Here is a 26,358-nt window from a genome sequence, read left to right as displayed (position 1 = left end):
TATCGCTTCTCCCCTCCCCGGGGGTCCGTGCAGGTTCCAGGTGGCAGACCTCTTCAGTCTTGTTAACGCTGCCATTCCGCAGCCTTGCGCATGTCAGTCCTTGCGCATATCGGTTGGTAGACGACTTTAGTCCTGTTAAGTCCTCTGTTCAACAGCTTTGTGCACCTCAGCTCTTGTGCTCTCAGTTCTTCTGCATATCAATTGACAAACTTCAGTCCTGTTAACTCTTCACTCGCCCGTCAAAAAGAAAACAGATATGGGGAAAAAAGCATAACCAAAGGACAAGAAGAAAGGAAAAGAAATGAACAGGTAATTGAGGATTACCTCAATTTCCTCATCATTCTATTCATTCCATTAATGTAATTTAACATCTCTGCTCTACTCTCGAGGCTTAATCATCCCTCACTGAACACTCATTAAAGGCACTATTAAAGTATATGAGCTGAGCATGACAGGGCTGGGATTATAGTTTTCCCACTCTTTAGCTGATAGAATAATTCAAGAAAAATAAAAAAGTGATTCTAAATCCTTCATCTATTACCCACTATTGTGTCAATATTGTAGAGGTGGAAATAACTAGATACTGAAACAAGCTCCTTTAGAGAACTGGTAAGTGTGGGGAATTTGGGGAAGACAGACTTCAGTATGCATGAACCAAAGAATCATCTTCTGCCAGAACTATTTTCTGGCAGATTTCTTCCTACAGATTACAACTCTTCCTGAGTTTATAGAGATAAGGGTTTCTTTGGCAGGCAACACCTATGGCTGATTGATAGAAAATTAACACCATAAAGAAAGACCACTATCAATATTTGGAATTCATTTAAGAAACCTCTGAAGTCCCCTACAGTTTCAGCAACAAAATGAGGACACCACACTTCTGTGTATTAGTTTATTTAATTCTTTATCGCCACTAAGAGCAAGTAAATTATGTTGATACAATTGGTAAACATATACATTCGCTAGAGCCTCCCACAAACCCACAGAGCTAAAGGAAACATTAAGGGGTGTTACAGGATTAATGCTTTCATTCTACAATACGGATATATGGCTTTCATACAAGTTTAAAAAAATATTGAAAAGGTAACACACTGCTAGCTTACAAAATCAATATACAAACCAGAAAAAAAAGGAAGAGGAACAGGGAGAGTAACCCATGAGAAGATATCACATAGCACTGGTTTAATAGATATATACATAATTAGCAATTCATTGAACATGATATTCAGGATTTGTTATTTTAATTTTCATTCCTTTTTAACACCTGAACTACAAGTATCAAGAGAGTTTTTGTTTTGCTTTTCTTTTTTTTTTCATTTTCTTTGCTTGTTCTTTGCAGAGAAAAAGCCTTCTTCTCCCTGGGCTTCTATATTCACACTTAACTGAATCAGTTCTTCCCCTCCGAAGTTTTAAACAAGGCCCTTCCATGTACTTGGTGTGACACAAGAGAGCATCACTCTGATGCTATGCTGGGGAGTGGGGAGAAACCTAGTTCTTCATCTTACATACTGCCCTGGTGTAACACAACACAGGACAAAAAAAAGCTCTTTCCCTTCTGCTTTAGCTTTAAAACGTGGTAGTATAGTTGTGAGACACATTTTGAGTTATGGATACACTTTATATTATAGAATTTTGCCTCTCCATATATGGATATATGTATATAGAGAGATGTTTATATATAGATAGATATGTAGTACACATGTACGTATATTTTTAGAGAGATATTGTTTGTGATACTGAAATCCTCATTAGGTGGTTTCAAGCTCCAACAGCAGCAGTACTAGACTGCATTCTGCCTCAAGTCCCCTCAGTGACTACAACAGCCTCTGGAGTAGCTGTAAAAAATCTAGATGAGCCATATAATTATAACATGGGCAGTGTAATGAATGATCCATTGAAAAGTTAGATAGTGTCTTGTTGCCAGGCAGTTAGGATGAGGGAACTCAAACGGTGTAATTGATTAAAAGAAGTTGGCTATGCTGCAGGAGCTAGACGTTTTCCTAGCTTTACAGCATAGAATTTAATGCTAAAGTTTTTGTACAATCTTTAGCTTTGAATAACCTTCCAAAATTGGAAGACTTAGGGAGCCTCTGTCTTAGCTCATCAGTAAAATCATACACTGGACACAGGCCTTCAGTTTTGGGGGGGGGGGGGGCTTTAAAGAAAGGTATAAGAAAACTGTAGGTACAGTTTTGCTATAGGCAGCTCATTCAAAGCTGAAGGAATTAAAGGCTAGAAAATTTGAGTTTTGAGATGAGTTTTGAGCCCTCTGGGACTTTTAAGATACTCCACATTTAAATGGCAAACTGCAGAAAGGGTAAAGGGCTTGTACAGCTCTCATCAAAGAGATAATGACAGGGAATATAGTTGAGTTCTCATGTTTTCCTTCAAGTATCTTGATTATGCTAGGGTCAGAGGGAAGAGGCCACAAGGCAGACTGCCATTTTTGAAGAGTGGCAGAAGGGGAGCATTAGGGGAACGATTAGACATGGTATTGTTTAGTTTTGGTCCGTAAGCACATGAAGTGTTCTGCTGCTAATACAAAATTATCTAGACCTTCCTTAAATGAGGGAAGAGGGTGGAAGGGCTCTCTCCATAGGGTGGAAGAGGCTCTCTCCCTGCCCTTCTTCTCTCACTATCCCTGAAGCTCTATGCGTCATTTCTCTTCCCTTTAACCTGATGGTAGAAGAGTATGTAGTAGGAAAGGATGCAGCTTCTTGCCACTGTTTATCTAAGAAGGGACTTTTCTGTTTGAGGCCAGCCCCTCTTTCATCACTGCCTCTCCTCTTCCACCAAATGTGATGTATTTCAATCCCCTAGGAAGCCCAGGTTGAGCTATACAAGAAAGGTTTTACCAGCAAGCCCACCCTCCCAAAGAATTCAGAGTCTCTTCGCTCATTCTCGTATTGCCTTGTTCATTCTCATCTTTTGATTTGCAAGTTGCCACTAAGTATTTTATTTTTAATCCTAAAAGGACACAATAAGAGGTGACTGGTAGTAAGGGCTTGTTGGAGCTGTTTTGCAACCAGCCAGACAGGAATGGACAACACACCCTCTAACATGAGGAGGAGTTCAACAATGTCTCCAGAAGTTTGGGTGGGAAGTGGAGTTCCTTAGCAGGACTGACAAAAAATTTATGAATACTATCAAAATTAGGGGTAAACTAAGGGTGAAGGCAGGCAGCAGATACAATATGTCCCCTCAGAAGAGAGAACACAGTCCTCAAGGACTGTGCTCAAGAAAATGCTGTCCTCGAGGGTTTAAGAAGATTGAATATGAGATACCTACCATCATTCACACACTGTTTCCCCTTCCTGTAAGTATTTGAGAGATGTGGAACACTGTTACAACATGTTGACATGATACATCTCACCAATATTTCATTTTGGAAAAAGTGGCAGATTTACATCACTAATATTATTGCAGAGCAATTTCAGCTGCAACTGAAAAATCCTTGGAAAACCAAGCTGGATTGTTCCCCACCCTCACCCCTGATGTTAGACTACAGAAACTCAGAGAAAGCTGGTAATGTGTTAAGGAATTGCATTAAAACAAATGCAAAAGCTATACAATATTTATCTTTAGATGTTCCCTGCTAACAGTATGGTTAGTACCAGGGTTTTTATAGGCCTGTTTTCATAAGGTAAGTACTCACTCCTCAGTTCACTGTAACTAATGCTCTGCTGTATTACTTGAATTGTCCATGACCACATGCCAAGTGATGAGGGACAAGATATACACCAAGATGAAAGAAATGTTTTCTCCTATCAACAGCATCATAACTTGCACTCCTGAAACAGAAAAGATGGTCATACTACTGCTTCCTTTTGCCACTGCCTCCTGGTGGACACATTCTTTTGAGGTTGGAATGGGACTCTTCACTTCTCTGTATTTTAGTAACATTCTACATTTGCTTAGTTTTCATTAAGGCACGAATGAAGCAAAGCATAAAAGTGAACGTCCTACCAAGTGATCCTGCCTTCTCTGCTCAGAGGAGCAAGCAGAAGTTGTTTGTATAAAATGATCCCAGTGTAGTATCCTTCTCTTCTTGAAAAGGGCCCCATGAATTATGCTACAGTGTCTGTTGGAAAGTTATAAAATTATTGTTCTTACATTTCTCCTCATTCTTCTGCCTTGAAAAGCAGCACAGTCCAGAAGGTCATTATGGAGTTAGAAGATCAGAATTGGTGGGTTACAACTTAGTATTTACCTGAATGTACAGCACGCTTCTTCCCTTCCAGGAACCTTGTCCTAAAACATACTTTTGCAATAGTTTTGCCGCGCTTAAAAGTCTGTTAAATATGCTAAGCTGACAAGCAAAGATTCTCTTTCAATCTGGACATCTTTGTCAAGAGACATGTCAAAATGAGATAATGCCCCAATTCCCAAATACAGATTTGAATCAAGATATAGACAGGGCTAATTGCTTAGGAGCATGGTTCAGCCTACTTAGAGGCTCCAAACTCCCCTAAGCTTAAAGTTGCTGGAATACAGGGTCTGGATGCAGATTCATCCTTAGGTGATGAATATCCCTAATCCTAACTCTAAACCTCACTCCAAATAAACTTTGTATTGTTTGGTGTAACATTCTTTTATGCTACGTCATTTCCTATTATAACAGAGAATCACCTCATGGACAAGAAAGGCAAAACCCATAATTTATTTGAAGCAGTGACCCCCACTGCACTGTCAGACAGGCTGACCTCCCAAAGGAGTGAGAGTAGAAGATTAGAAAACAAATAAGGAGGAATTTCTGAATAACTCTGGTGAAAATTTTGAGCAAGATGGAGCTGGAAGAGGATTTGTTCAGACACTTGCCTCTTGCTTTCTCAGATAATGTCACTAGTGAAGCAATTACTCCCGTTCTTCTCAGAAATGAATGAGGTATCTCCTTTCAAAGCTGATCTGACTGAACTATTCCATTCCACCTTCCTCTGTGTTTTGCCATGAAATTACTATTTATCTCCTCCATCATAGCCAGAGCTCCCACAGAATGCTTTCCACTGTTTTCTTGGATATTTTCTTCATTCTTTGTAAAGCATGACATATACAACCCAACTATTGTTAACAAGAATATACCATTGTAGATCCAAACATCTGTGGCTGGGTAGTACAGAGGAAGTGTTCTCTTATTTCACACCTTTGCTCCTGGCACTGTTGTGCTTTCTTCTGGTCCTAACATGGATTTTTTTGTTTGTTTGTTTGTTTGTTTTCTGTAAACTCTCTCCATGGAGGCCCTACACTACTGTCATAACAATGGGGACTTGACCGGCCTCCTTCAAAAACTATTAGGAATGTTCTTTTAACAAGCCAGATGGGCAGTTAATCATAAGGGCTGCAAGTCACAGAGGATAAACACAGGGAAATATATTTTCTTCTTACTCACAAAGGTGGAAATCAGAAGTCACATTTGAAGGTATGCTAAAGGAGAGTCAGACTGTTGGTCTCAGCAGCATTCCCAACTCCTGCCAGCTCCCTGTGAAACAGGGACTAGATTAACCAATGTAACACAATGGTGCAACAGTGTTTGCACTCAAAGCTGAACCACTTTAAGTGAACTGATGCAGCATTTAGACAGACAAACCTTTGGTGAGTGAAAAAGCTTCTTCCTCCCTACACTTTCAATCAGACTTACCAATCCATTAGCTTAAGTCTGAGACATGAGCACTAGTAGACCTGATTAGGCCATGAACAAACCAAATAGCACCCAGAACCACCTAGATCTAAGCCTCTGCAAATGGCAACTTGAAAAGTTATTTGGGATTTGGTCATTGTACGTCCACATATTGGGGACATTTTTAACTACACCACTGGCTCAGATATGTTTTACAGTGTAGTCACAACATGAAAGGTATCAACACAGACTGCAAAACCCACCCAAGGGAGTGGGAAATACTTGTGTGGCTAGCTATCTTGAGCTAGGTGTAGCCTTGACTAACTGACTTCAGAAGGGCTTGGGAATGTCTACAGGAGGAGTTGCCTCATTGTGAGTTCAAATCAGTGGTTCTCTTCATGTGAGCAAAAATGAGGCAAGTCTTAGAGTATTTTTTGCATAGAAAAGGGGAGTGAGAAGTTAGTTTGGGAAAACATGTTCTGCTGTGTCTACAAGCTATAACCCAAAAGAGCAAAATGCTTTACTCATATGAATGTACCTTGCTGCAGCTTCACTGAAGTCAATAAGTTTCTACAGGAATACAAGGGAGCCTATGAGTGAGCAGGCCTGGGGCCTATACAAATGGCACAGCTTAGTTCTTGCCATGAAAATTTAAGGTTTAGATTTTAAAAGCAATGATTTTGAAATGAATTTGGGCACTGAAATCCTTTAAGTTTCCTCTAGGAAGGCTGGGCTGAAGGTTGTTTAGCTTGTAAAACAATCCTTTCTGCAGATCAGCCCTTTGTCAGATCTTTTTCTACTTTGTGACTTTTCTCAGGACTCACAATTATTTGAAATATTCAGGTAAAATGGGGCAGAATGAAAAACAGCTGGTTATAATTTTTCTTTTTTTTTTTCCACAGGCTGTTTTTAAAACAAAAACTTTCACAGAATTATTTTTAATTTGGCTGAAATTTTCCAAGGTTGCTTTGTTTATGTAAAAATGGAAGAAAACAAAAGGTACTGTTCTGTCATTTCCCCTCTGCTTTACTAACAGAGAAATAAAAATTAATTTGGTTCCATTGGTTTCAAGCCCCCACAAATTGTCTCGATCAAAAATGTGAACTATTCCAGGCAGTTTCCAAACTGACTTCTTCTGTTACTTTCCACCAGACATACTTTCTATTTTTCAACTAGCTATAATTGAAATCAATAGGAAGATTCCTGCTGATACAAAAGGGAGTTGGGTCAGGCAGAATCACAACCCTTTCAACTAGATTTATGTAAAAAGAGTATTCTCCCTGCTGGCAAAATAAACAAACAAAAGAAAGCATTTTTCTGCTTTTGCAGATAAAACAAAAGACTCTATCATCCACCAGTGTTGATATGGTAAAATACTGAGAGTATTGCTATCATTCCACTTTGAAAAAACAATCTTTTTAGACTGCTTCAAAATCATGAAAATTTAGGACTCTGCTAGATCCAGCCATTGGAAGAAAGTATTTAAGAATTTTTACTGCACGCAGGAAAAATACGGCCAAGAATGGAAGCAGTGCTACTGATTTTCTGCCCAGAAATGGTGGCATTTTGAAATGAACATTCACAACACATACAAAAAAATTCTTTGCCCGCAAATACTCAACAAAATGCCCCCATCCTTTCCTTAAACAAATGATTTCATACAGTTATCCAGATGTAGTAAGAACTTAAGAAACAAAGTCTGTTTTTTTCAGACAAAAGGTTCCAATCTTAAATATAACTGCATCCAGACATATCCCTATGTCCACACAGGGCACCACTGGCTTCAGCTGGGCTCTACACAGGTTCAGGGTCTGCTTGCATGGAGTAATTACAAGATTGAGATCTACAGCAACATTTGAGGAAAAAATAGTTTTAAAACTTCTACATTGTTCAATATACAATAGACATAAATTTCTAAATGAGTTTGGAGTCCTTTATTGCAGGCCTCTAAAAATTTTTGTTAGGGTTATACATTAAAAATACTAAAGTAATAAAAAAAGATTTTTTTGTGTGTGTTTGCTTTTTTCCTTCTATTGTACCATTAAGCTATAAATAATTTTAGGATAGAATGCCTAGGTATAAATGAAACTGTTAACTGATCGTGTTTGCTGATGTCCCTTTCTCACACTGCCCAAGTTGGCTCTATTAATCCAGCATCTTCTCTTGTTTCTTGCTTTCCTTTTTCTTCTTCTTGGATTCTGTCAAGATAACAATAATAATGACCATAAAAAATTAGCATCTAGCAGTCACTGAAATACATTTAAGCCAATACCCATGAAAGTAAAAGCTCTTTCCCACCTCTCCCGTTTTCTCTACGCATGCAATTAATTCTGTTTCTTCATTCTGAATAGGGAAAGGAAAAACAGAAGGAAAAAAAGAAAAAAGAAATGATTAAGGAGCTGGAGAAGATGGAAAGGGGAGTTCATGTCCAGTTCCAAACCCTTCCTATCTGAGTGGCTGACCCTGTTTGGCATGCAAAGCATTGTCTCAGGATCTTGGTTCGAAATAAGAAAACAGCAGGCAGCTCCTGGAGAAATGGGGTCATGGCTCAGTGGAGAGCTGGGAGAAAGCTTTGCACAGGCTACCCGCACACACTCCTCCCTTGCTTCCCTTCTATTTCATTATTAGTCTTTGACTTCCTCCTAATGTGAGAGCAACTCCAGAGTGTGGTGAGAAAGCTCACTTGTTTCTCCAGCATTGTCAACCCTTCCCCCTTTTGTTTGGGACAAACACCCAGGTACACTTGAAAGGCAACTGAAGTTTGGCCCAGAGCCATCAGAGCAGGGTTAGCCCAGACTGTTAGCACTGATAGGATAAGGAAAGGAGTAGGGAGTACATGCTACTCTGACAAATCTGGGGCACTTCAGGGGACAATGGGATGGTAGAAGTGAAAGCTGATATATTATAGAATTACTCTTGTATCACATGTCACCTTGCAATGGGGGAAATAACAACTCTCACTAGGTGCATGAATAAATCCTCATGGATATCGCTGCAAAATACAGCACAATAGATGATACAGAGAGATGGAAACAGTTTCTGTAAAGCATCTTTCCTGGAACCCTAACAGCAAGCAAGGAGTAGACCCGTGTTTGCCTGAACCCAGATTGCACTGATAGGCATTTTTCTCCATTGAAAGATGCTTCTACTTCTTCCTTCTCCAGAAAAAAAAAAAAAAAAAGAGTGAGAGAGAGAGAGAGAAAGAAAAAATCCATCTCAGGTTAAATAATGAGGAGCGAATGAGGAGACAACCACCTGGCCCTTAAGGCAGTGGTCTTCTTTGGTAATATGATTCTTTTCTCTTTGACAAGTCCTCACCTCTGGTAAATCAGCTTAATTACATTAAAGTCAAGGGAGCTATATGGACTTCTTCCAGCTTTGGATAGGCTCGGAATACCTTCAGTAGAAAGCAGACTTATGTTCTTACATTTCTCTGATTGTTGTTTTTCCTGTTTGTTAGTTTTTCAAAGTAATTTTTTTTCCTTCAACAAGACAAAAATTACTTCAAGTAATCCTGAAATCCTTTAATCAATGTAAAACAAAATACCTATTTCATTTCTTCAGTAGCATATCTGTTCTAAAATCTGTTTCCCTTAAAAACTGGCCTTAACATTTAAAGGAATAATAATATTTCAAAACACAAAGTAATTTGTTATAGTTTGAAAATATGAAAATGAAATTTTGAAAACTTTTTTTCTTTCGCTATGTCTGTGTATATGTGCGTGCAAGTGTGTGTGTGTGTGCACGCATGCACACATATGCTTATAGCCTGGAGCCATTCACAGAATCTGGCACTATTTTACAAACTGTTACTCCAAAATGTCATTTTTCATTAAGTTAACACAGTATTTGTTTTTAGTAAAAGGTTTTTTCTCCTGTTAAATGTGTCTCCCCTCTTATCCTCTTTTACCTGTGTCTTCCTCTAATCTTCCTACTGAAAGCTAAAGCTATTGGATTAAGCAAAGGCACTGTATCACTGACTCTCCTGGATTCTATATTGATTAATCTCTCTCTCTTTCTTTCTTTCATTTTTTCTAAAAGAAACAATGACATTTTATCAGTCTGACTAGTTCTGGAATTTTTAAAATCTATTCAGACCCAGGGCAAGCAGAAAGAAACTCTTCAGACTTCAATAAATTTACAAAGGAGACATATGAATGTATGCTGACCAATAATAGTACTTTACTGAAAGGAAAAGTATCTACAATTCACAGTAGGGGTGAAGCCACTTGTTACCAGGAGAAGGTTTTGGTCAGGAGTTATTGTGTGATCAAACTAGGTCTCCATCCTCAAAGACCATCTGCTTTGCACTTGACTTGAGGAACCAGACAACTCACTGTTTATTCATTTGTACTTGGCTGCACTCTGCCGTCCTTGTGTCTGTATCTGCCTCTGTTAGCTTCTCCATCAAAAAGAAAAAGCAAAATCCTTTCCCTTTTCTACCTTGTGATAATCTGCATATCACTCAAACTGCCAAAGCCATCTATCTACAAAGACAAGTGACTCTGCTTCCTACCTCAGTGGAGTAAAACTTCCCTGTTTGGGATGTAATTATGCTCATATGAAAGTATTCACAACACTGCAACTTAATCTTTCAGAAGAAGGATAAGTTGTACTGATGTAAAGTACATTTACTCCACGAAACAACATGCACCTTTGGACTTGTGGTAACATAAAAAAGAAGAAAAGAAAACAGCTCAAATATTTCCCACCTCCTGGGCACTTTTAAAAATCCTATCCCAGACACCAATATCTAGGTAGTGACCTATGAAAATGTTGCTCTCTGTACTCTGATGGTCGCCAGTACACAAGTTTGTTCGCAGCTACCCTCCACCTGTCTTGACTGTGGCCAGGTTATGAATTATAGTATGCCCATGGCTAGAAAAGTAGAAAGCTGCTTTAAAATGTACTTTATTCATGTTTTGTCACTGCTCAGATATCAGCTATACGTCTGTGTCACTCAGGCTTTCATTGTCCTTGTCTCTGTTTACCCCACACTCTATTTTCAATTTTTATGGTATGCTTTCACATCAGCTCACACAGCCATGCAGGGATCCATGTCACCCAGATCACTATGTCTGCCAACATTTCTCTTCCCATGGCAGCCAGATTTGACTGAAAGGGTGGCCATGCAATCAGTGCCAGCAGTGACACCATGTGAGAAAGCCCTGATGAGCTCAGAGTACAGTGCCAGTTATCTGAAAGCTCAACAGTCTCACTTCCCAGGGAAAGATCCCATAGATACACTGTATCCAATAAGTCAGTTTATTCATGTTCCTATTCCGTACATGCAAACTACCCGAATTCAGTTCACCTTAGCACGGATGGGATGCAAGACCTTCAGTGCAGCATATTAAGTGAGAACAGCCATTTCCCATCAGGCATTTTAATGTGGTCCCAGCCTGTCTTCAGAATTTATAATAATCTGTTAAGCAATGTCCACTGATAACAGCCTCTACAACAGAGAAGCCACTATACTGCTGCTTTCACATCTCATTGGCCCTGCACAGCAGCTTGAGCTTGCCGACGCTCAGTATTGAGCCAGAAGGAAGCAAGAAAATCAACATGGTGAATGCTGATTACCCTGAACAGTACACTGCCAGTTCTGCAAGCACCCTGGGTGAACAGCAGCTTCCTTCACCTCACCTACCTGATTAATGTGATATTTGGAAGGAAAATAGTCACAGACTCCATCTCCAGCTCACCCGTGCATTGCCTACAGGGATGTGTTTGCCAGAGACATGTGCTAGCAATAATATCCAGAGCCATTATGATGAGGTACTCTGAACAAATGATATCCAGCTGCATACCAGCCCAAACAGAATTTTAACCTGAATCTACTCACTGCATCATTTGCTTTAAAGCAAAATGGTACAGTCTGTTCAGTGCTAAGCCAGTCAGACATCAGTCTGAGACACCTCTATGAGCTACCTGTGGTGGGGTTCAGGGTTCTGTGAGTAGGGAACAAGTAGGATCACAACCCTGGACTTCAAGAGAGCAGACTTTAGCCTGTTCAGGGATCTGCTCTGAAGGATCCCATGTGATACAGCCCAGGAAAGAAGAGGGATTCAGGAGAGCTGCTTGATTTTCAAGGATCACCTTGTCCAAGCTCAAGATCCTGAAATTCAGGAAATCAAGCAAAGGCAGCAAGAAGCCTACATGGATATTCCTGACAAAACTCAAACATAAAAAGGAAGTGTACAAAAGGTGGAAGCAGGGACAGTGAGCCAGAAGGAATATAGAGACACTGTCTGAGCATGCAGTGACAGTTTTAAGAAAGCCAGAGCCCATCTGGAGTTGAATCTGGCAAGAGACATGTAGGGCAACAAGAAGGGCCTCTGCAAGTATATCAGCAGCAGAAGGAAGACTAGGGAAAATGTAGGCCCACTGCTGAAAGGGGCAGGAAACCTGGTGACAAAGGACTTGAAAAAGGCTGAGGTACTCAATGCCTTCTTTGCCTTGGGTCTTTACTGGTTTGACCTGCCTTCAAGATTCCCAGTCCCAAGACCACTGGGAAAGTTTGGAACAAGGAAGACTTACTCTTGGTGGAGGAGGATCAGGTTAGGGAGCATTTAAACAGACTGGGACATACACAAGTCCATGCAACCTGATGGGATGTACACCCACGAGAACTGAGGAGGCTGGCTGACATCACTGTGAGGCCACTCTCTGTCGTCTTTGAAAGGTCGTGGCAATCAGGAGAGGTTCCTGAGGGCTGGAAGAACACCAATGCCACTCCTATCTTCAAAGAAAGGCAAGAAGGAGGATCTGGGGAACTACAGACCAATCAGCCTCACCTTGGTCCCTCAAAAGGTCATAGAGCAAATAATCCTGGAAGCCATTTCCAGATATATTAAGGACAAGAATGTGATGGGCAGTAGTCAGCATGGATTTATGAAGGGGACATCATGCTTAGCCACAGCCAACTTGATAGCCTTCTGTGATGAGAGGACTGGCTCAGTGGACAAGAGGACAACAGTAGATGTTGTTTATCTCAAGTTTAATAAGGCTTTTGACACTGTCTGCCATAACATTCTCAGACAAACTGATGAAGTACAGACTAAATAAGCAGCTAGTGAGGTGGACTGAAAACTGGCTGAACTGCGAGGCTCAGAGGGTTGTGATCAGCAGCACAAAGTCCAGCTGGAGGCCAGTCACTGGTAGCGTAGTGTAGTAGTGGTGTAGTATCAACCTAGGGGTTGATACTAGGTCCAGTACTGTTTAGCCTCTTCATTAATGACCTGGATGATAGGATAGAGTGTGGGTTCAGCAAGCTTTTGCAGAAGACACAAAACTGGGAGAAATGGCTGGTATACCAGATGGTTGTGCTGCCATGCAGAGGGACCTTGACAGGCTGGAGAAATGGACTGACAGGAATCTTATGAAATTCAACAAAGGGAAAGGCAAAGTCCTGCACTTGAAGAGGAATAATCCCATGCACCAGTGCAGGCTGGTGACTAACTGTCTGGCAAGTAGCTTTGCAGAGAAGAATCTGGGGTGAACAACAAGTTGAGCATGAACCAGCAGCGTGCTCTTAAGCAAAGAAAGCCAACAGCAGCCTGGGCTGCATTACGCAGAGCATTGCCAGCGGAATTGTTCGTCAGTGCCCCAGACAAATTTTTGTTCTGCCTCTGGCATGTCTCAACACACAGCCACACTGGGGAAGGCAGCAAGAGGAGTAGCTATGTCTTCTCCACTTTGGATGGGCCTTCCTTCACATCAAGGAAATCCTTAGCTACCCACTTATTTTTACCATCCCTGGGCATCCCTGCAGCAAAACAAAAACACCTGAAGAGTGAGCTAGGTATGGTCCAGAATATTAATAAGGATAGTTAAATTGTCCTCAATTTCTGCCTGTGTTTTACAGTATATGCTTTCTGCTGTTCCTCCCCCTTCCCTCCTATGAGGCTGCTGAGCAGTGCTCTTGCACAGCTGGAGGCCAGGATCTTGGATCAGGACATATGCAAAGAGCAAGTTCAGAATACTTCGCAGTTCCCACTGAGAACAGCAATCAAGCACTGCACAGCCAGCTAGCTCCCTCCTGGAACCCAAAGTACTTCCAGCCAGATACAAACACCCACATAGCTCTGTACAAATAGCCTTACACAAGCAAATTGCGTCAATGTAAATGTACTTGATTTTCTAATCATTCATCCTCTGAATCACCCTATGAAAGCTCATACACATAAGAATTATTCACAGGATTAAAGGCTGCATGGTCATGGATTAGTGCTGGACCCACTTCTGTCTGCATGATGACCTGTAACAAAAATTCCAGTGATTTTAAGTTCAAGACCTTACTGAGTAAACGACTTCATTTGATAAGCAGAACCTTTTCTATGCAATTTGGAATGGCAGTAGCCCTATTTAAATACTCTCCATTCTGGAGCTTCACTCTTACTGTGCAAGCAGCAAAGGAAAGCAATTATGTCAAAGAGAAGCCACATACCATTTGAAGCCACCCTTAATGTATAAGGCACAAAAGGGAAGTAATTACATTTTAATGGAGGCCAAGCTTTGTAAGCCAAGGTATTTGCAGGTGTTTATTTTCATTTGTTGAGGCAAAGGTAACAATTCACTCATGGCACTGCTGAACTTTCATACACGTGAGTCAGTCAGTGTCCCCAAAAGCAATAAAAATCATTTGAAATGGCAAATGCTGTGATGATGGAAGGTTAGGGCAAAGAATTTCAACACCAGGTGTTCAGGACACAGTTTTCCCAGGAACTAGTGCTCAGCCCCACTCAGTACAGAGGAGGCCAACTTTTCTAAAAGGCTTTCTACCTGTCATTTGGGCAGATTTTCCAAAGCACCTGGATGAAATCCCATGTGGTAGGTAGCAGCCTTGACTTTGAGGAGGCCATGGATTTCATCCCTCGGTGAAAAAAATCTCACCCTAAAGGGCTGCTGCTTTCCAAGAACAGAATCAATACTGTTTTGTGATTTCCATTATAGCAGGAGGAAGTCTGTTGATTTCTGAAATACCCTTTAAATATAAAGATATTTCTTTTGCTTCTAGAGAAAGAGCTTTTCATGGCCATCTAATTGCTCTTCTTCCTATTTTCCTGCCTTACCTGAAGCATTTGTCTGTTCCAGATCAGTTTAAGGAGATCTCCAAATGATCTCTTCTGAAAAGCTCAGTTCTACTGGATGGAAGAAAAGGAACATTCCACTAGCTAAAGAGCAGTAGAAGACAACAACTCTTCAATGAATCAATGACCTTGATATGACTTTTACTTCATTATTATATTACAATTGATTATATCCCCTATACTGTACCTCTGTGCCATTTAATCCCTCTCTTTAGTTGTCTATAAATGTTTTTCAATTTCTCCACAATTCCAGTCAATCCTCTCCAAGTAGGTTCTGTTCTGCTTCTTACTTGCTAAACTTCCATTTTGGATTGCCTTTAATTTCTTCCCAGTTTAACACATGATGGACCCAATTCAAACCTAATGGGTAGAGCCGCACCATATAACCCAGGAAGGCATTCTGCAATGCGTGTTATCAACAGGGGACCAGCTCCAGAGATGGAGGGAGAAAGAAAGGGGAGGAAAAGGAAAGATTGAAAGGAAAGGAAGTGGAGAAGTAGAAAAGGAAAGGAAAGAAAGGAAGAAACAGAGCTTTCTCTCTGTGTCACTGCTGGGAACAGTAATGAGTGTAAACATTTGCTGATGGCATATCTTTTATCACATTAAGTTCCACAGCAGCTTCAGGCATTTTCACCACTCAAGAGCACTGACTAATGCCAAGGAGGCTGGACTGCTGCTGCAAGCCAGGAAAGTGAGACAATGAGCATGTAAGAGCGCTGGCACACATAAGGTTATTTAAACTTTCACCCACAAAGGTCTGTATTAAACACTAAAAGAAACTCCTGCAGGCACAAAAGGGTTAAACAAGAGCATTTTGTCACATCCAGTTTTTCATCATTTGGGGCAACACTGAAAAAAGAATCTGAAATACAAAGCAGGGGGATGAGAAAACATGGAGGTCTAGGTTTCCCATGAAACTTCTCAAACTTTCTCGTTTCAAAGACACCTGTAAAAGCTTCAGAACAATTACAAATCCTGAATTTTGAAAACTATTTTTAGAAAGTATTTCTTTCTCCCTTTCATACATGCATTTCCTGCTCCCTGGAATCAGGGCTGTGTCAATCAGATAAATATTATGTTATGATTTGACAATGTGCTCAGATTATTTGCCCAAACAGTCTAATTCTCAAAGGTACAAAGCAGTCTCAAGGGAAACAGTAGTGGGAAGCCTCCAAGAAACATAAGGAAATGGAAGCAGAAAAAACACCATTAAAAGACACCCAAACATTGTCAGCTTAAGGTTGCACTGGCAGCTTGCTAGCAGCTGGAGGCTGGTCCACACTGTAGCCAATGTTTTGCTTCATTTTTCTTAAATGGTTTACTCTTGTTTCCATTTAAATTTGTAACAAAAAATACATTTCCTCAGGTTACAGCATCAAGGAGCCAAATCACAGAAATCTGCCTAAGAGACTAAAGTTTCCAGTGAGTTGTACGTCATCTCGAAATAACAAGCCTTGTCCTCAGACTTAGCAGGGAGCACTGGGAAACACAACCAAGCATTTAGAAACCAGTCTCACCCCTCCAGACCACTATTTCTCCTCTTGCTTTTCACATTTCTCAGCTCCATAAAGGATAAATTATTCATAGCAAAACTGTCTCTCACAATGTTTATACAGTGCTTAGTACAATGGCACCCTTTTTCAACTGGGACCTCTGGGCACTCATGCAAAACAAATAATCATGATGATAGCAGCAATAATAACAGCAAGCGATGCTGTTCCCACTGGACAGTCACTTGCCAGTGTTTGCCTTGCAGAGCTCAGAGCACTGTATTTCACTGCCGGCTCCCAGTCGGTGGCACAGGCCATTGCTGAGAAAACCAGCCTCATGCTTTAGAAGAAGAGAAAAAACTCTCAATCTTGCCTTTAAGGTTTTGTTTCGCAGCTGTTTCCTAATATGAGAAAATCCCTCATTTTTATATCTAATTAGTTTGAGCAGATCCTATTATTCTGCCTCCTGTAATACTAATTATTATGCTAACGGCATGCATGCACAACTAATGAGTTACATTAAAGACGGGGAACTCTGCAACCTACAGAGGGAGATACAGCATGGGCATGATGCTAAAACAGGAGATACCAGCGTCTTTCAAATAAAACAAAATCACAGTGCTAGTAAGTCATTCCTTCTCCTCCTATGTCCCCTCCAGCTACTCCTTAGAAGCAGGTAAATCTATTTTGTTGCTGCACAAAGGCAAAGTTGAGGGAGGACACCAGAGAAAGAGCAGGTTGTCCAACATGCAAAATGGAAGGGGCCACAGGTGGCTCTTTTTTCCCAGCGTGGCACCCAGTTTGTCTGATCGACGAATAGCTTCATATCAGGTAAGCAATCCATTTGGACAATATCACCATGAGCTCCTTCCAACAATCAGCAGCTAAGTCATCCTGCCAAAACGCAGACAGTCTGTTCTGGCAATGCACTGATATGTCTTGTCTGCAGGCAGGAATCAAGGCTGCCACTGTAGAGCCCTAAAAGCACCTGCTGTATTCTGCTTCTGGCACCAAAGTAGGGATGGGATATATCCACTCAGTAACAAAAGTCCAGCTCTATGTTTTCACATCAAGCAAGCCTAAGAAAACATAGGGTAAATTAGTGCCAAACACTATCTTAAGTCCATTGAGATTACTAAACTCAAAACAAAGACCATAGTCAAAGACTGTAGTTCAGACACTTACCTTGAAGTAAATTGTCATGTTCTGCTAATTGCAGAGACTGAGAGAAAAGGGAGCAACAGCTACTAGTCAGAGCATCTAGCTCAGAGTCAACAGCTCCTAGCTGAGTGCCTGGATCTGCCACTGATACTGTGTAACCCTGGAAAATCATTTAGCCTTTCTGCCTTTCAACTACTGCTTTTCTTTAAATTCTTCTTCCTCAGGTCCCAGCAGTGATATAGGAGGATTAGCAAACTGTTGCCTGTAAAGATTCCTAGATAAAAGACAGAATGTAATGCAGAGTATTTGTATTACACTAACCTCTTAAGTCAAGCACTTCAAATCATGTGAAATCAGTAAAAACACACAGAGCATAGTATTTCCTCTACTGTAGGAGCGCACACACCTTGTCAGACAGGGAACTGCACTGACACCTTGTTAGACTCTCAAATTCTACATCTGACCTACATTACAGGAAAGAAATTAAAGCCATTATTAGCTGTAGCTGATCTTGCCTTAAGGTGAGCAACCTTTCAAAACACTGGGTGCTGCAGGATGCAATCTTTGGATGCCACTCCCATTATTAAAGACAACAGCGGCTGCAAGCAGTGTGAATGTTTGCCAGCTCTAGTTGGAATTGTTTGCCTATGTGGTAAGGACTCAGCTTAGCCAGGGTAAAGTAACTCACAGATCAGATATACTGTAAGATATACTATAAAAGAGAATTATAAAGAAGAAATAAATACAACTGAGTGCAAAAAGTTATCTGAGAAAAAGTAGCTGAATTTTAAAAAATGGTGATCTTGTAAAAAGAGCAGGTAGTCTTTGTTTACTCTATTTAATTTTATCTTAATCAGAAGAATAAATGCCTAAAAGTACAAGAGCGATTGAGAAAGAGACAGGAAGAATCAGACTGACATAAAGACAAAGTGAAAAAAGAAAGAAAAGCCTATCAGGCAACCTAGCTCACTAAAAATAAATTCTTTCTTTCTCAGCAGCTAAAGCAAAATGTTTCCTGAATCTTGACAATACCCCATTCTTTTACTTTCTGGTTGGCTGGAACCTGAACAATCATCAGTCAAGTTTGGGTGGCCATGAAGTAGGCCAGATGGAGCTTGTCGGCAGTGTTTTCTTCTCTTCAGCACAAGTTGGCCATTAGAACAGCTGCTCCACAGAAGTGCCTGATCCTTTCACATCTGTCAAGATAGTTTAGGGAGACCTTGAACATCCCTGGCATTGCAGACACTGATTAAAATATGCAATTGTGTGTGTTAGAGGAGATGTGGCTGCCTCTGCTGGGATTCTGTGACAAAAATTATCCTCTCATCCTTTCCAGCCTTTGAGACATATTTTCTCATGACCTCATTTGTGTACTAAATACACCAACCATAGTGTCTGGGATATCATTGTCACATTGCTGACAATCTCTCTCTCAAAGCGCACAAGATTCAAGAATGTATAACAACTTTCATTCTGGGATAGCTATACTTTGGCCCAGCAGCCCAAGACCAAGCTGTTGTCATCCAATCTGAGAACACCTCAGCAAAGCTATGGAGAAGAGAGCTCATGAGAAATCCAGATAAGCTTCAAATTCCTGATTCATCATCAGCTGTCCCTTAAATTCAACATACAGCAGAGTTTCTCTAATAATTCTCCTCTTACAAGCAGTGAGCTCCGAGATGTCCAAGTGTCCCAGACTACAATCCAAGTCAGCAGCTCGGAAGTACTAGCCAAAGACAAAATTCTGAGACAGAGCAACTGCTGATGAGGAAAAAATACAAATGTTTTTAAGAAAAGTTATCCAAGGGGTAAAATTAGTTTCCAAACTAATGGGAGTGCTTCAAGACCATTTTAAGGCTTTTCCATGAATGCTGACTAACAATAAAACAAATCCTTAAGAACCCCTAGACAGCCAGTTTATTAGGCAGGCATTGATTCCTAAGGTTAATGAGTATCTCCCGGTTTAATTTAGTAGAAGTTTTGTTGCAGCTTATAAAAGTTCCTGCAAAAGCAAAATATACTTCCATTGGCAAATCTGCAAAATGAAAAACCTTGGGATTTTTCTGTGGGTATACATTTCCTTTTGATTTAACATAAATCAAACTCTTATAAAAAAAATCTTCTTCCAAAGTAGTTAGGTGAAAGGGGGGAGATATAGGCTTCATCCTATGAGCAAAGCTGGTAACTGTTCATGAACTGGAAATGTGGATAAGCCAACAGGAGAGCAGCATTTACGGATGACATCAGTTTATCTGCATTATTCTACAAGAGTAGAGAACGTGAGAAGGAAATTCAGAGACCAAGCCACACTACAGAAATACATCAGGTGAAATTCGATACACAATACTTCATTGCACAACACTAGAAGACATAATCTGACTTACCAACACACCTTTTGGGGCTCTTAATTAACTGCACTAATTCATTTTTTAAAAAAGATAAGACTCAGGGACAATTGTGAAAGGCTCAGATAAAGATATCTGCTTCACATGCAGCAGTGATGAAAAGAAAAACATATTTAGTTTAGTGAGTAAGTATATTACACTTAGTAAGTGTAATAATGAATAAAAAAGGAAACACTACAGTACTATTTTTCTTTTTCAACACAAATCAGTAGAGGACATGCTTGGAATACTGTGTATAGTCCAGTGACTTCATCTCAGAAATGATTTAGCAATAATAGAAGGAATTTAAGTAAGTCCAGTAGAGAATATTCTTATCATGGATAAACTGTCATGCAAAAGAATACTTAAAAGTCAAAGGTTTTAGCTTTAAAAGCAAGCAAGTGACAGAAAATAACAAAAGGCATAAAACTACAATTGACTGGAGAAGCTAAATGGGGGGCTTTTACTCTCCCTATGTATAACACCAGATCAAAAGAAAAAGTAATGTAATAGGTTACAAACATAACCTTAATATGCCTAATAAAAGGAATCTTCCAAGGCAAAGAGGGTTAGTCAGCAAAATCATTAAAACAAACCTTTATTAAATATATTGGTATTTTTCAGCGAAAATAACTTTGTTGAAATGTGCTCAGTCAGTTCACGTCTGCTTTTGGTACTCTCAACTTATTTTTGTCAGAGATGTACTCAGTGATGCTGTTCTTGAAGAATATACTAGTCAGAAACATAACAGTTTAGTGGAGGAGTACATTATTTTAATCAATAAAACCCTCACTACTCTCTTGCCAGAGATAACCAGTGCTACACAGCCACCGCCTTGCTATTCTAGGCAATCACTGTGGGAACTGATTGCAGTTAATCAGCATTTACAGGTCCAGTTGCATATAAATACAGAACTTGCACAGTGTGCCTCAGAAAAAAATGCTTCTTCCCAATAAGCTATCGTATGCTTTTTCTCTTGTAGTCTTGAGCCACTGATGTGAGGCTAGCTCTGGGTGAAAAAGGAGCCAAATATGTGCCTGCACTCCATTCCAAGTGATCAAACAATAAATACATCATACATTATTCTTCAAAGAATTAAATTGGGTCCTATTCTAACTATAGATTGAATATGGTTTAATTTTTGCTCCTCTTAGATGCAGGTAGGGGGGGCTAACCTCCAACCTGTAATTTCTTTCACCTCAGGAAGAAAACAGAAGTACAGATTCTCATTCCCACTAACATTTCAGCATTCCAATCTTTAAAATAAAGTTCAGCAGGGCACAAAATTTCATACAGTATTAATCTCATTGACGTAAATTCTTATTCTAGTTTCTACTACTACTGCCAATACACTGTCCCATGTAGCTCCTATGAAGTTATACACAGATTCTTGTCTCAGATACGCAATATGGATTTCTTATCTTTAGCTTAGGGCCTCAACAGACTTGCTGTGTTTGACTTCCACACGTGCTGCTCCTGCTAATGCCAACAGCAGATCAACGAGCAGGTGGCATGCAGGAAGATGCTACAAGATTTCTAATGCAAATAAGGAGAGCAGAATTTCTGCTGAGGGCTTATGATCACAACCTACATTTGTACCTATTTCCCCGTTCACCTTCTTTCAAATCAAATGAAGGTGGGTTTCCCATTTAAGTCACACCACATAACTATGTTTGCTGCAGTCAGTCACAATCCAAGTTTCACAATCCAAGTCCAGCTGCCACTCACTCGTATCTAGACCCCAGCTAAAATTACTCCAATTCAGCAAGCTCTACTGAGATGCTGCCTTTAAAACTATAGCTTGAAAACTCCTCTGTACCATCCAACAGTACTGCTCTCACAGAATAATCCTGCATCAACACTCAGCTCTCTCTGCCTCTTCCCTCTTCTGACAGCCATTGATAGAATATACTGACTCAGCAAGAGCCAAACAAGGCAGACGGCTAGTCGTGGCTCAGATGGCAGCGGCCTTCTGGCAGCACAATAGGAAGCTTCATTCAGTAAACTCCCAACTGCCACTTAGGCATGGAAACTTAAAAAGAAAAGCCCTCCCCCAACCTAATAAACAATAAAATCACACAGCTCATTCTGTATTTATTCCCTTTCAGTCACTTCCATCCCCAAATGAAGATGTTTATTGCTGCCAACTCAGTAAAGTCAGCTGGTCTCCGAAAATCTAACTGTATCCTTTCTGCTTCACGGCTTGTCATTATCCACATAGGTTCTAGACTCAGTGCTTATCTGATAACTCCATGGATGATGTGCAAGGAAAACCAGTTACAGCTGTACTGACTGCAAAGAAGATGGATGCGTGCACACATAAAGAATATGCTTGCAACCTAATCAGATGCGTCTCAGACTACACAAGCAGCACAGGCCACCTGCAAGTACCCTTCAGATCACTGGTGCACCAAAGTCCACATCTTGAAAATTGCTCATCCAAGCTCCACCTGTCACTCCTAATCAAATATATCTTTATAATTATCCAAATATTCAAAGCCTGGAATGTGTCTAACCTCAGCTGGTTTTCAGCAAACAAATGCCAGAGTAGCATAGCTGGTAGCATCCATTTAAAACACATTACTTCTGTATTTCAAAAAACATCTCACAATTTCAGCTCTCACTAGAAATCATCCTACATACATCCTGCTACTGCAGCAAATGTGTACATTAAAAGCCCTTAATAGTTAGAAAGAAAACAAGGTTGTCTAAGAGATACTTGGAAACACAAAAGCAGTGACAAGGCATACACCTGTCTGTGTGCTAGGAATTACATTGTCCATTGCAGTTAAATAAGACACACACATTCCCTACTTTCCTTCCTGTTATCCTCTCCCAGAATAGTTTATAACCCAAGGTGTGCAGAACATTCACATACCCTCTCTTCAGTGCTCAGAGAGCATTACATCCCTTCATTACCACCTGCTCAGAAGGAAAGCAGTCCCTTTTCAACTAGCCATTATTCATTACCAAATACAACCTATATGAAAGGTATGTTTATCTTGTAAGAGATATTTTTGCATGCTGTTATTGGTGTGTTCATGTCAACAAATGAGTTAGGAAAAGCATCTGTACCCTGAAGATCTAGTGAGCATCAGCAAAGTGGTAGCAGTGCAAGTGGTCTAAGGTTCAAATTAGGGCCCTAATCTTCAGCTTACTTCTTGTCTGTCAGACTGCCATGACTACACAGCTCAAGAATATTGTCTGCCTAACAGCTGGGAGATTAGACACAGCAGTACAGCACTGAGGAAAGACCAAGAAAGTACAATCTCTTCTGTACTACTACGTTCCTATTGAAGCATGTGGGACATCACAAATCCAGTGATTTAAATGAACTAGTGTGTAGCTGTCAGCAAACGGAATTTACCTTGAGGTTTGGGTTTGGTAAGCTTCCCACAGGGCTTTGAAATTGTGACAGTCTTCTGGCAGTCAGCATTATGAAGGGCTCTCTTTAGGTTCCCAGTTCGAGTCTTCAAGGCAGTATTCAAGTCACATTCTCCCCAGGCCTGGAACTGGTATTTACACTCCGCTGCAAAAAGTGAATACATGGCCATTTTTAAAACAGAATGACTGAACATGAAACAAGAATGTTATCTGAGTCTAATAGGAAATCATGGACTGCCATTGCTTGTAGACAGAAGGATCACGCAACCAAAGAAAGCAAGCCCAAGACAAATTTAAAGAGCAGTTACAGGGATAAATTTGTCCCCCAAACAAAAATGCTTTAAAACGGAATTCTCTGTATTGGCATTGATATGGCAATATTGTCATATAAAGGAAGACACATGCAACTATGCAGTTACAAAATAGATAGAAAAAAAAACAACAGTGGGATATGTTGTTCACATTCTATGTGGCTGATACTCCATTTGTGTGGTGCCAAAGGGTAGCAAACAGGGCTTAAATAGTTTCAAGAACATATATGCAGCAATGAACTTGTCAAGTTCATGCTCCATGCTACAAATCACATATCATAAGGTCACGTAAAGACCATGGTACCCATAGCACAGATTCACATCTGCAAGAGAACAGATGATGCTTACGGTGCTGCCTTAAACATGACTGTCCACCAAAGGAGAGCAGGGTTAAACATGCTGCTGGAACACTGAGGTTATAAGTAGGTTATACAGACTGTCTGCTACAGGGATTGCTTGCTCTGAGGAAGCTACCTTCTGATAGCCTTACATCATTTAGTTGCAATGAATTTGAAACAGATAAGTAGTAGCCCCTTAACCAAGACACTTGCCAGAGCTAAGCAAAAAATACAGATTTCCTTCTCCAAACTTAGGTAAAAAACTAAGCAAATCCCTTGGGAGAGTGAAGCTTACCTCCAAATTGCTTCTTCCAGTTGCAGGGAATCTTACACTTCTGAGTCTTGGTGGTTTGTTTGCACTCAGCTCCACTGCGAGTGCCCTCACGTGTTCCCAGGCCACAGTCACCACTGGTGGGCACACAGACACTCCACTGCCATTCCCCACAGTCAGACTTCTTCGCCTTTTTCTCTGGATGATGCCAAGGAAGCAAATGCAAGCAAGAGAAGTGGTCAGTACCCAAAGCTTATGGAAAAGTTTCCATTCATCAGACTTGTTAAACAGTCACTACACATGAAAGAATAGATAAAGGAAATACTCTTAACACAATTTCTTCAAAAACAAAAGATCTGGCATCCTCTTCACAGGTCTACAGAGACGGATCAGCTTCCTAGACTTTGACTCCAAACCAGGGTGGATCACTCAACTTCAGTCTCACTGTATGTTGGACTACACAAATATTCTGGAGTGGATTCTCATTTTGGGAAGGGGGAATAATCTAGACACCCTCAAGGCTCACTGATCAAAACATACAGGAATGCTCACTCTGCAAGGACATTCCTCTGTCCCCTAGTAACTGATGGCATATAAATATTTTCAGTGTCAACTGAAGCCCTACACAATATACATATAAGAAATTTATGTGCTGACATCATATATCGGAGGATTTGAGCACCTCCAGGGAAGAGCATGGGATACAAACTTTTCATTTGTATAGCATGTTACAGTCTGTGTCAGAATATAACCTAAACTTCAAAGAAAAGAACAAACTAGATGGAGTAGGGTACTTGAATGCAAGTTTAATATGGTTGTTGATCATTCTACATGTAAACGGTCAGAATCTGATCAGAACACCTCTAAATGCTGACAATACAGGGGTTTTGCTGCTCCGGGACAAAAGGAAGGGTCTTCATTTAAATCCTTACACCAGTTTCTGACGAGAAAAATTAGCAGTGTTATCAAACCCAACTGTTCAAAAGATCGTGAGCACAAGCAGCTTTAAATAACATGTACAGAATGATTTGTCTTTTAGGTTTTTTATATTTTGGTTCACATTTTCTCATATTTCCATACAGCCACAATGGTTAGAAACATTCTTTTCTAATGGCAGCACTAATTCTAAAGGACTCCCAGGTCATATTAACCAGTATGTAAGTAAGTAGTCTGTAAACAGTAAGACTTTAAGAAAAACACCAAAAGATGTCATCCATAAAAATCATTAAAACTGGGTATGATAGATGTGAATTTTCCACCTCAGGCCTGTCTCACTTATAATGAGGTCTGAGTTCATCACTGACAGGAAGCAATTACCACTGAATGTCTGGTTGTCTATCTGAAGCAGAGGCTTAGTTCAATTCATTGCTGAATGATTTCCACATCACACAGAATTGGTAGCATTTTCATATACAACACTGAATGAGCAACATAACTGCTCCTCTGTGGGTCTCTCTTCAAGTGTGAACTCATACCCAGAGCAAATTTATGGGAAAGCTGACTTGCAATACCCACTCTGTGATAAACTGAGAACTTCAGTCTCTGGGGCTGTCTAGTTGGCAGCTTTCATGGAAACTAATTTCTGTTTTCCTATTTAACATAGAGTAACATGTCACAGCCACAGATCCCTACCTTGTATATCAAAAGGTTAATGACTGCCCTGAATTTCATAACAAGACCAGAAGCATTTGACATTCTCCCACCCATGCAATCTACCTCAGGGATTAATTTTGGATTACATTGGACCTTACCTGGTTTCTCTTTTTTGCCAGCCTCAGTGGTGCTCACAGCTGCCAGAATGAAAACAAGTGCCAGAAGGGCAGCTGTGAACATTCGACGTTGTTGTTGTTGCTGTTGCATTCTGGGGATTAACAAGAGAGAGGAAAATTGGTTAGATTGTAAAGTACCCAAAGTACAGCCACAGCATTTCTGGGAGCTATACTTCAGGGCCACAAGACAGAAGCAGGTCAAACACACTATCAGCTATTGGCAAAATGGACAATTATTTTCATTACAAACAGAATACAAAGATTTTTAACCTTTTATTTTCCATTCTAAGCGCCAAATCCGTAATCTACATCACTGATGTTATGGATGAGTTTTGCCACAGGAAGTTCAATAATTCAATATTACTCATTTTGTAGAAACTTGAGAGACTGAGGTCTACTGATGGGCCTGGAACTTCTCTCTTCTTTCCTTACATCTGGCTGTGATTTATTGTGTAAAACTAAACATAACATATACTTTGTCTTTCAGTTTACCCAGTAGTATAAAGTAAGGAATACTACACAGTCCACCTTGAGAGAGTTCAAG

General features: G+C 40.3%; 1 protein-coding gene across 1 annotated transcript; it reads right to left on the bottom strand.

Moving 5' to 3' along the window:
• Positions 1 to 7,625: 7,625 nt before the first annotated feature.
• Positions 7,626 to 25,906, bottom strand: PTN (pleiotrophin). Its single transcript, XM_026083935.1, has 4 exons — positions 25,797 to 25,906; positions 24,070 to 24,243; positions 23,109 to 23,270; positions 7,626 to 7,812 (listed from the first exon to the last, which is right to left on the bottom strand). Exons 1-4 carry the CDS (start codon positions 25,903 to 25,905, stop codon positions 7,760 to 7,762), a joined length of 498 nt encoding a protein of 165 aa, XP_025939720.1. The 5' UTR covers position 25,906; the 3' UTR covers positions 7,626 to 7,759.
• Positions 25,907 to 26,358: the final 452 nt, after the last annotated feature.

The sequence above is a fragment of the Apteryx rowi genome, unplaced genomic scaffold (genome assembly GCF_003343035.1).
Source record: "Apteryx rowi isolate R43461 unplaced genomic scaffold, aptRow1 scaffold_62, whole genome shotgun sequence".
Classification (NCBI taxonomy): Eukaryota; Metazoa; Chordata; class Aves; order Apterygiformes; family Apterygidae; genus Apteryx; species Apteryx rowi.
The sequence above is the reverse complement of the archived record's forward strand: the minus strand, read 5'-3'. Positions and strand labels throughout refer to the sequence as shown.

Coding starts and splice junctions, on each gene's coding strand:
- PTN (XM_026083935.1), bottom strand. CDS start 25,905: ATGCAACAGCAACAACAACAACGTCGAATGTTCACAGCTGCCCTTCTG. Junction 23,271..24,069: donor CTGGAAGAAGCAATTTGGAG/GTAAGCTTCACT, acceptor CACTTTTTGCAG/CGGAGTGTAAATACCAGTTC. Junction 7,813..23,108: donor TACCAAACCCAAACCTCAAG/GTAAATTCCGTT, acceptor TTATCTTGACAG/AATCCAAGAAGAAGAAAAAG.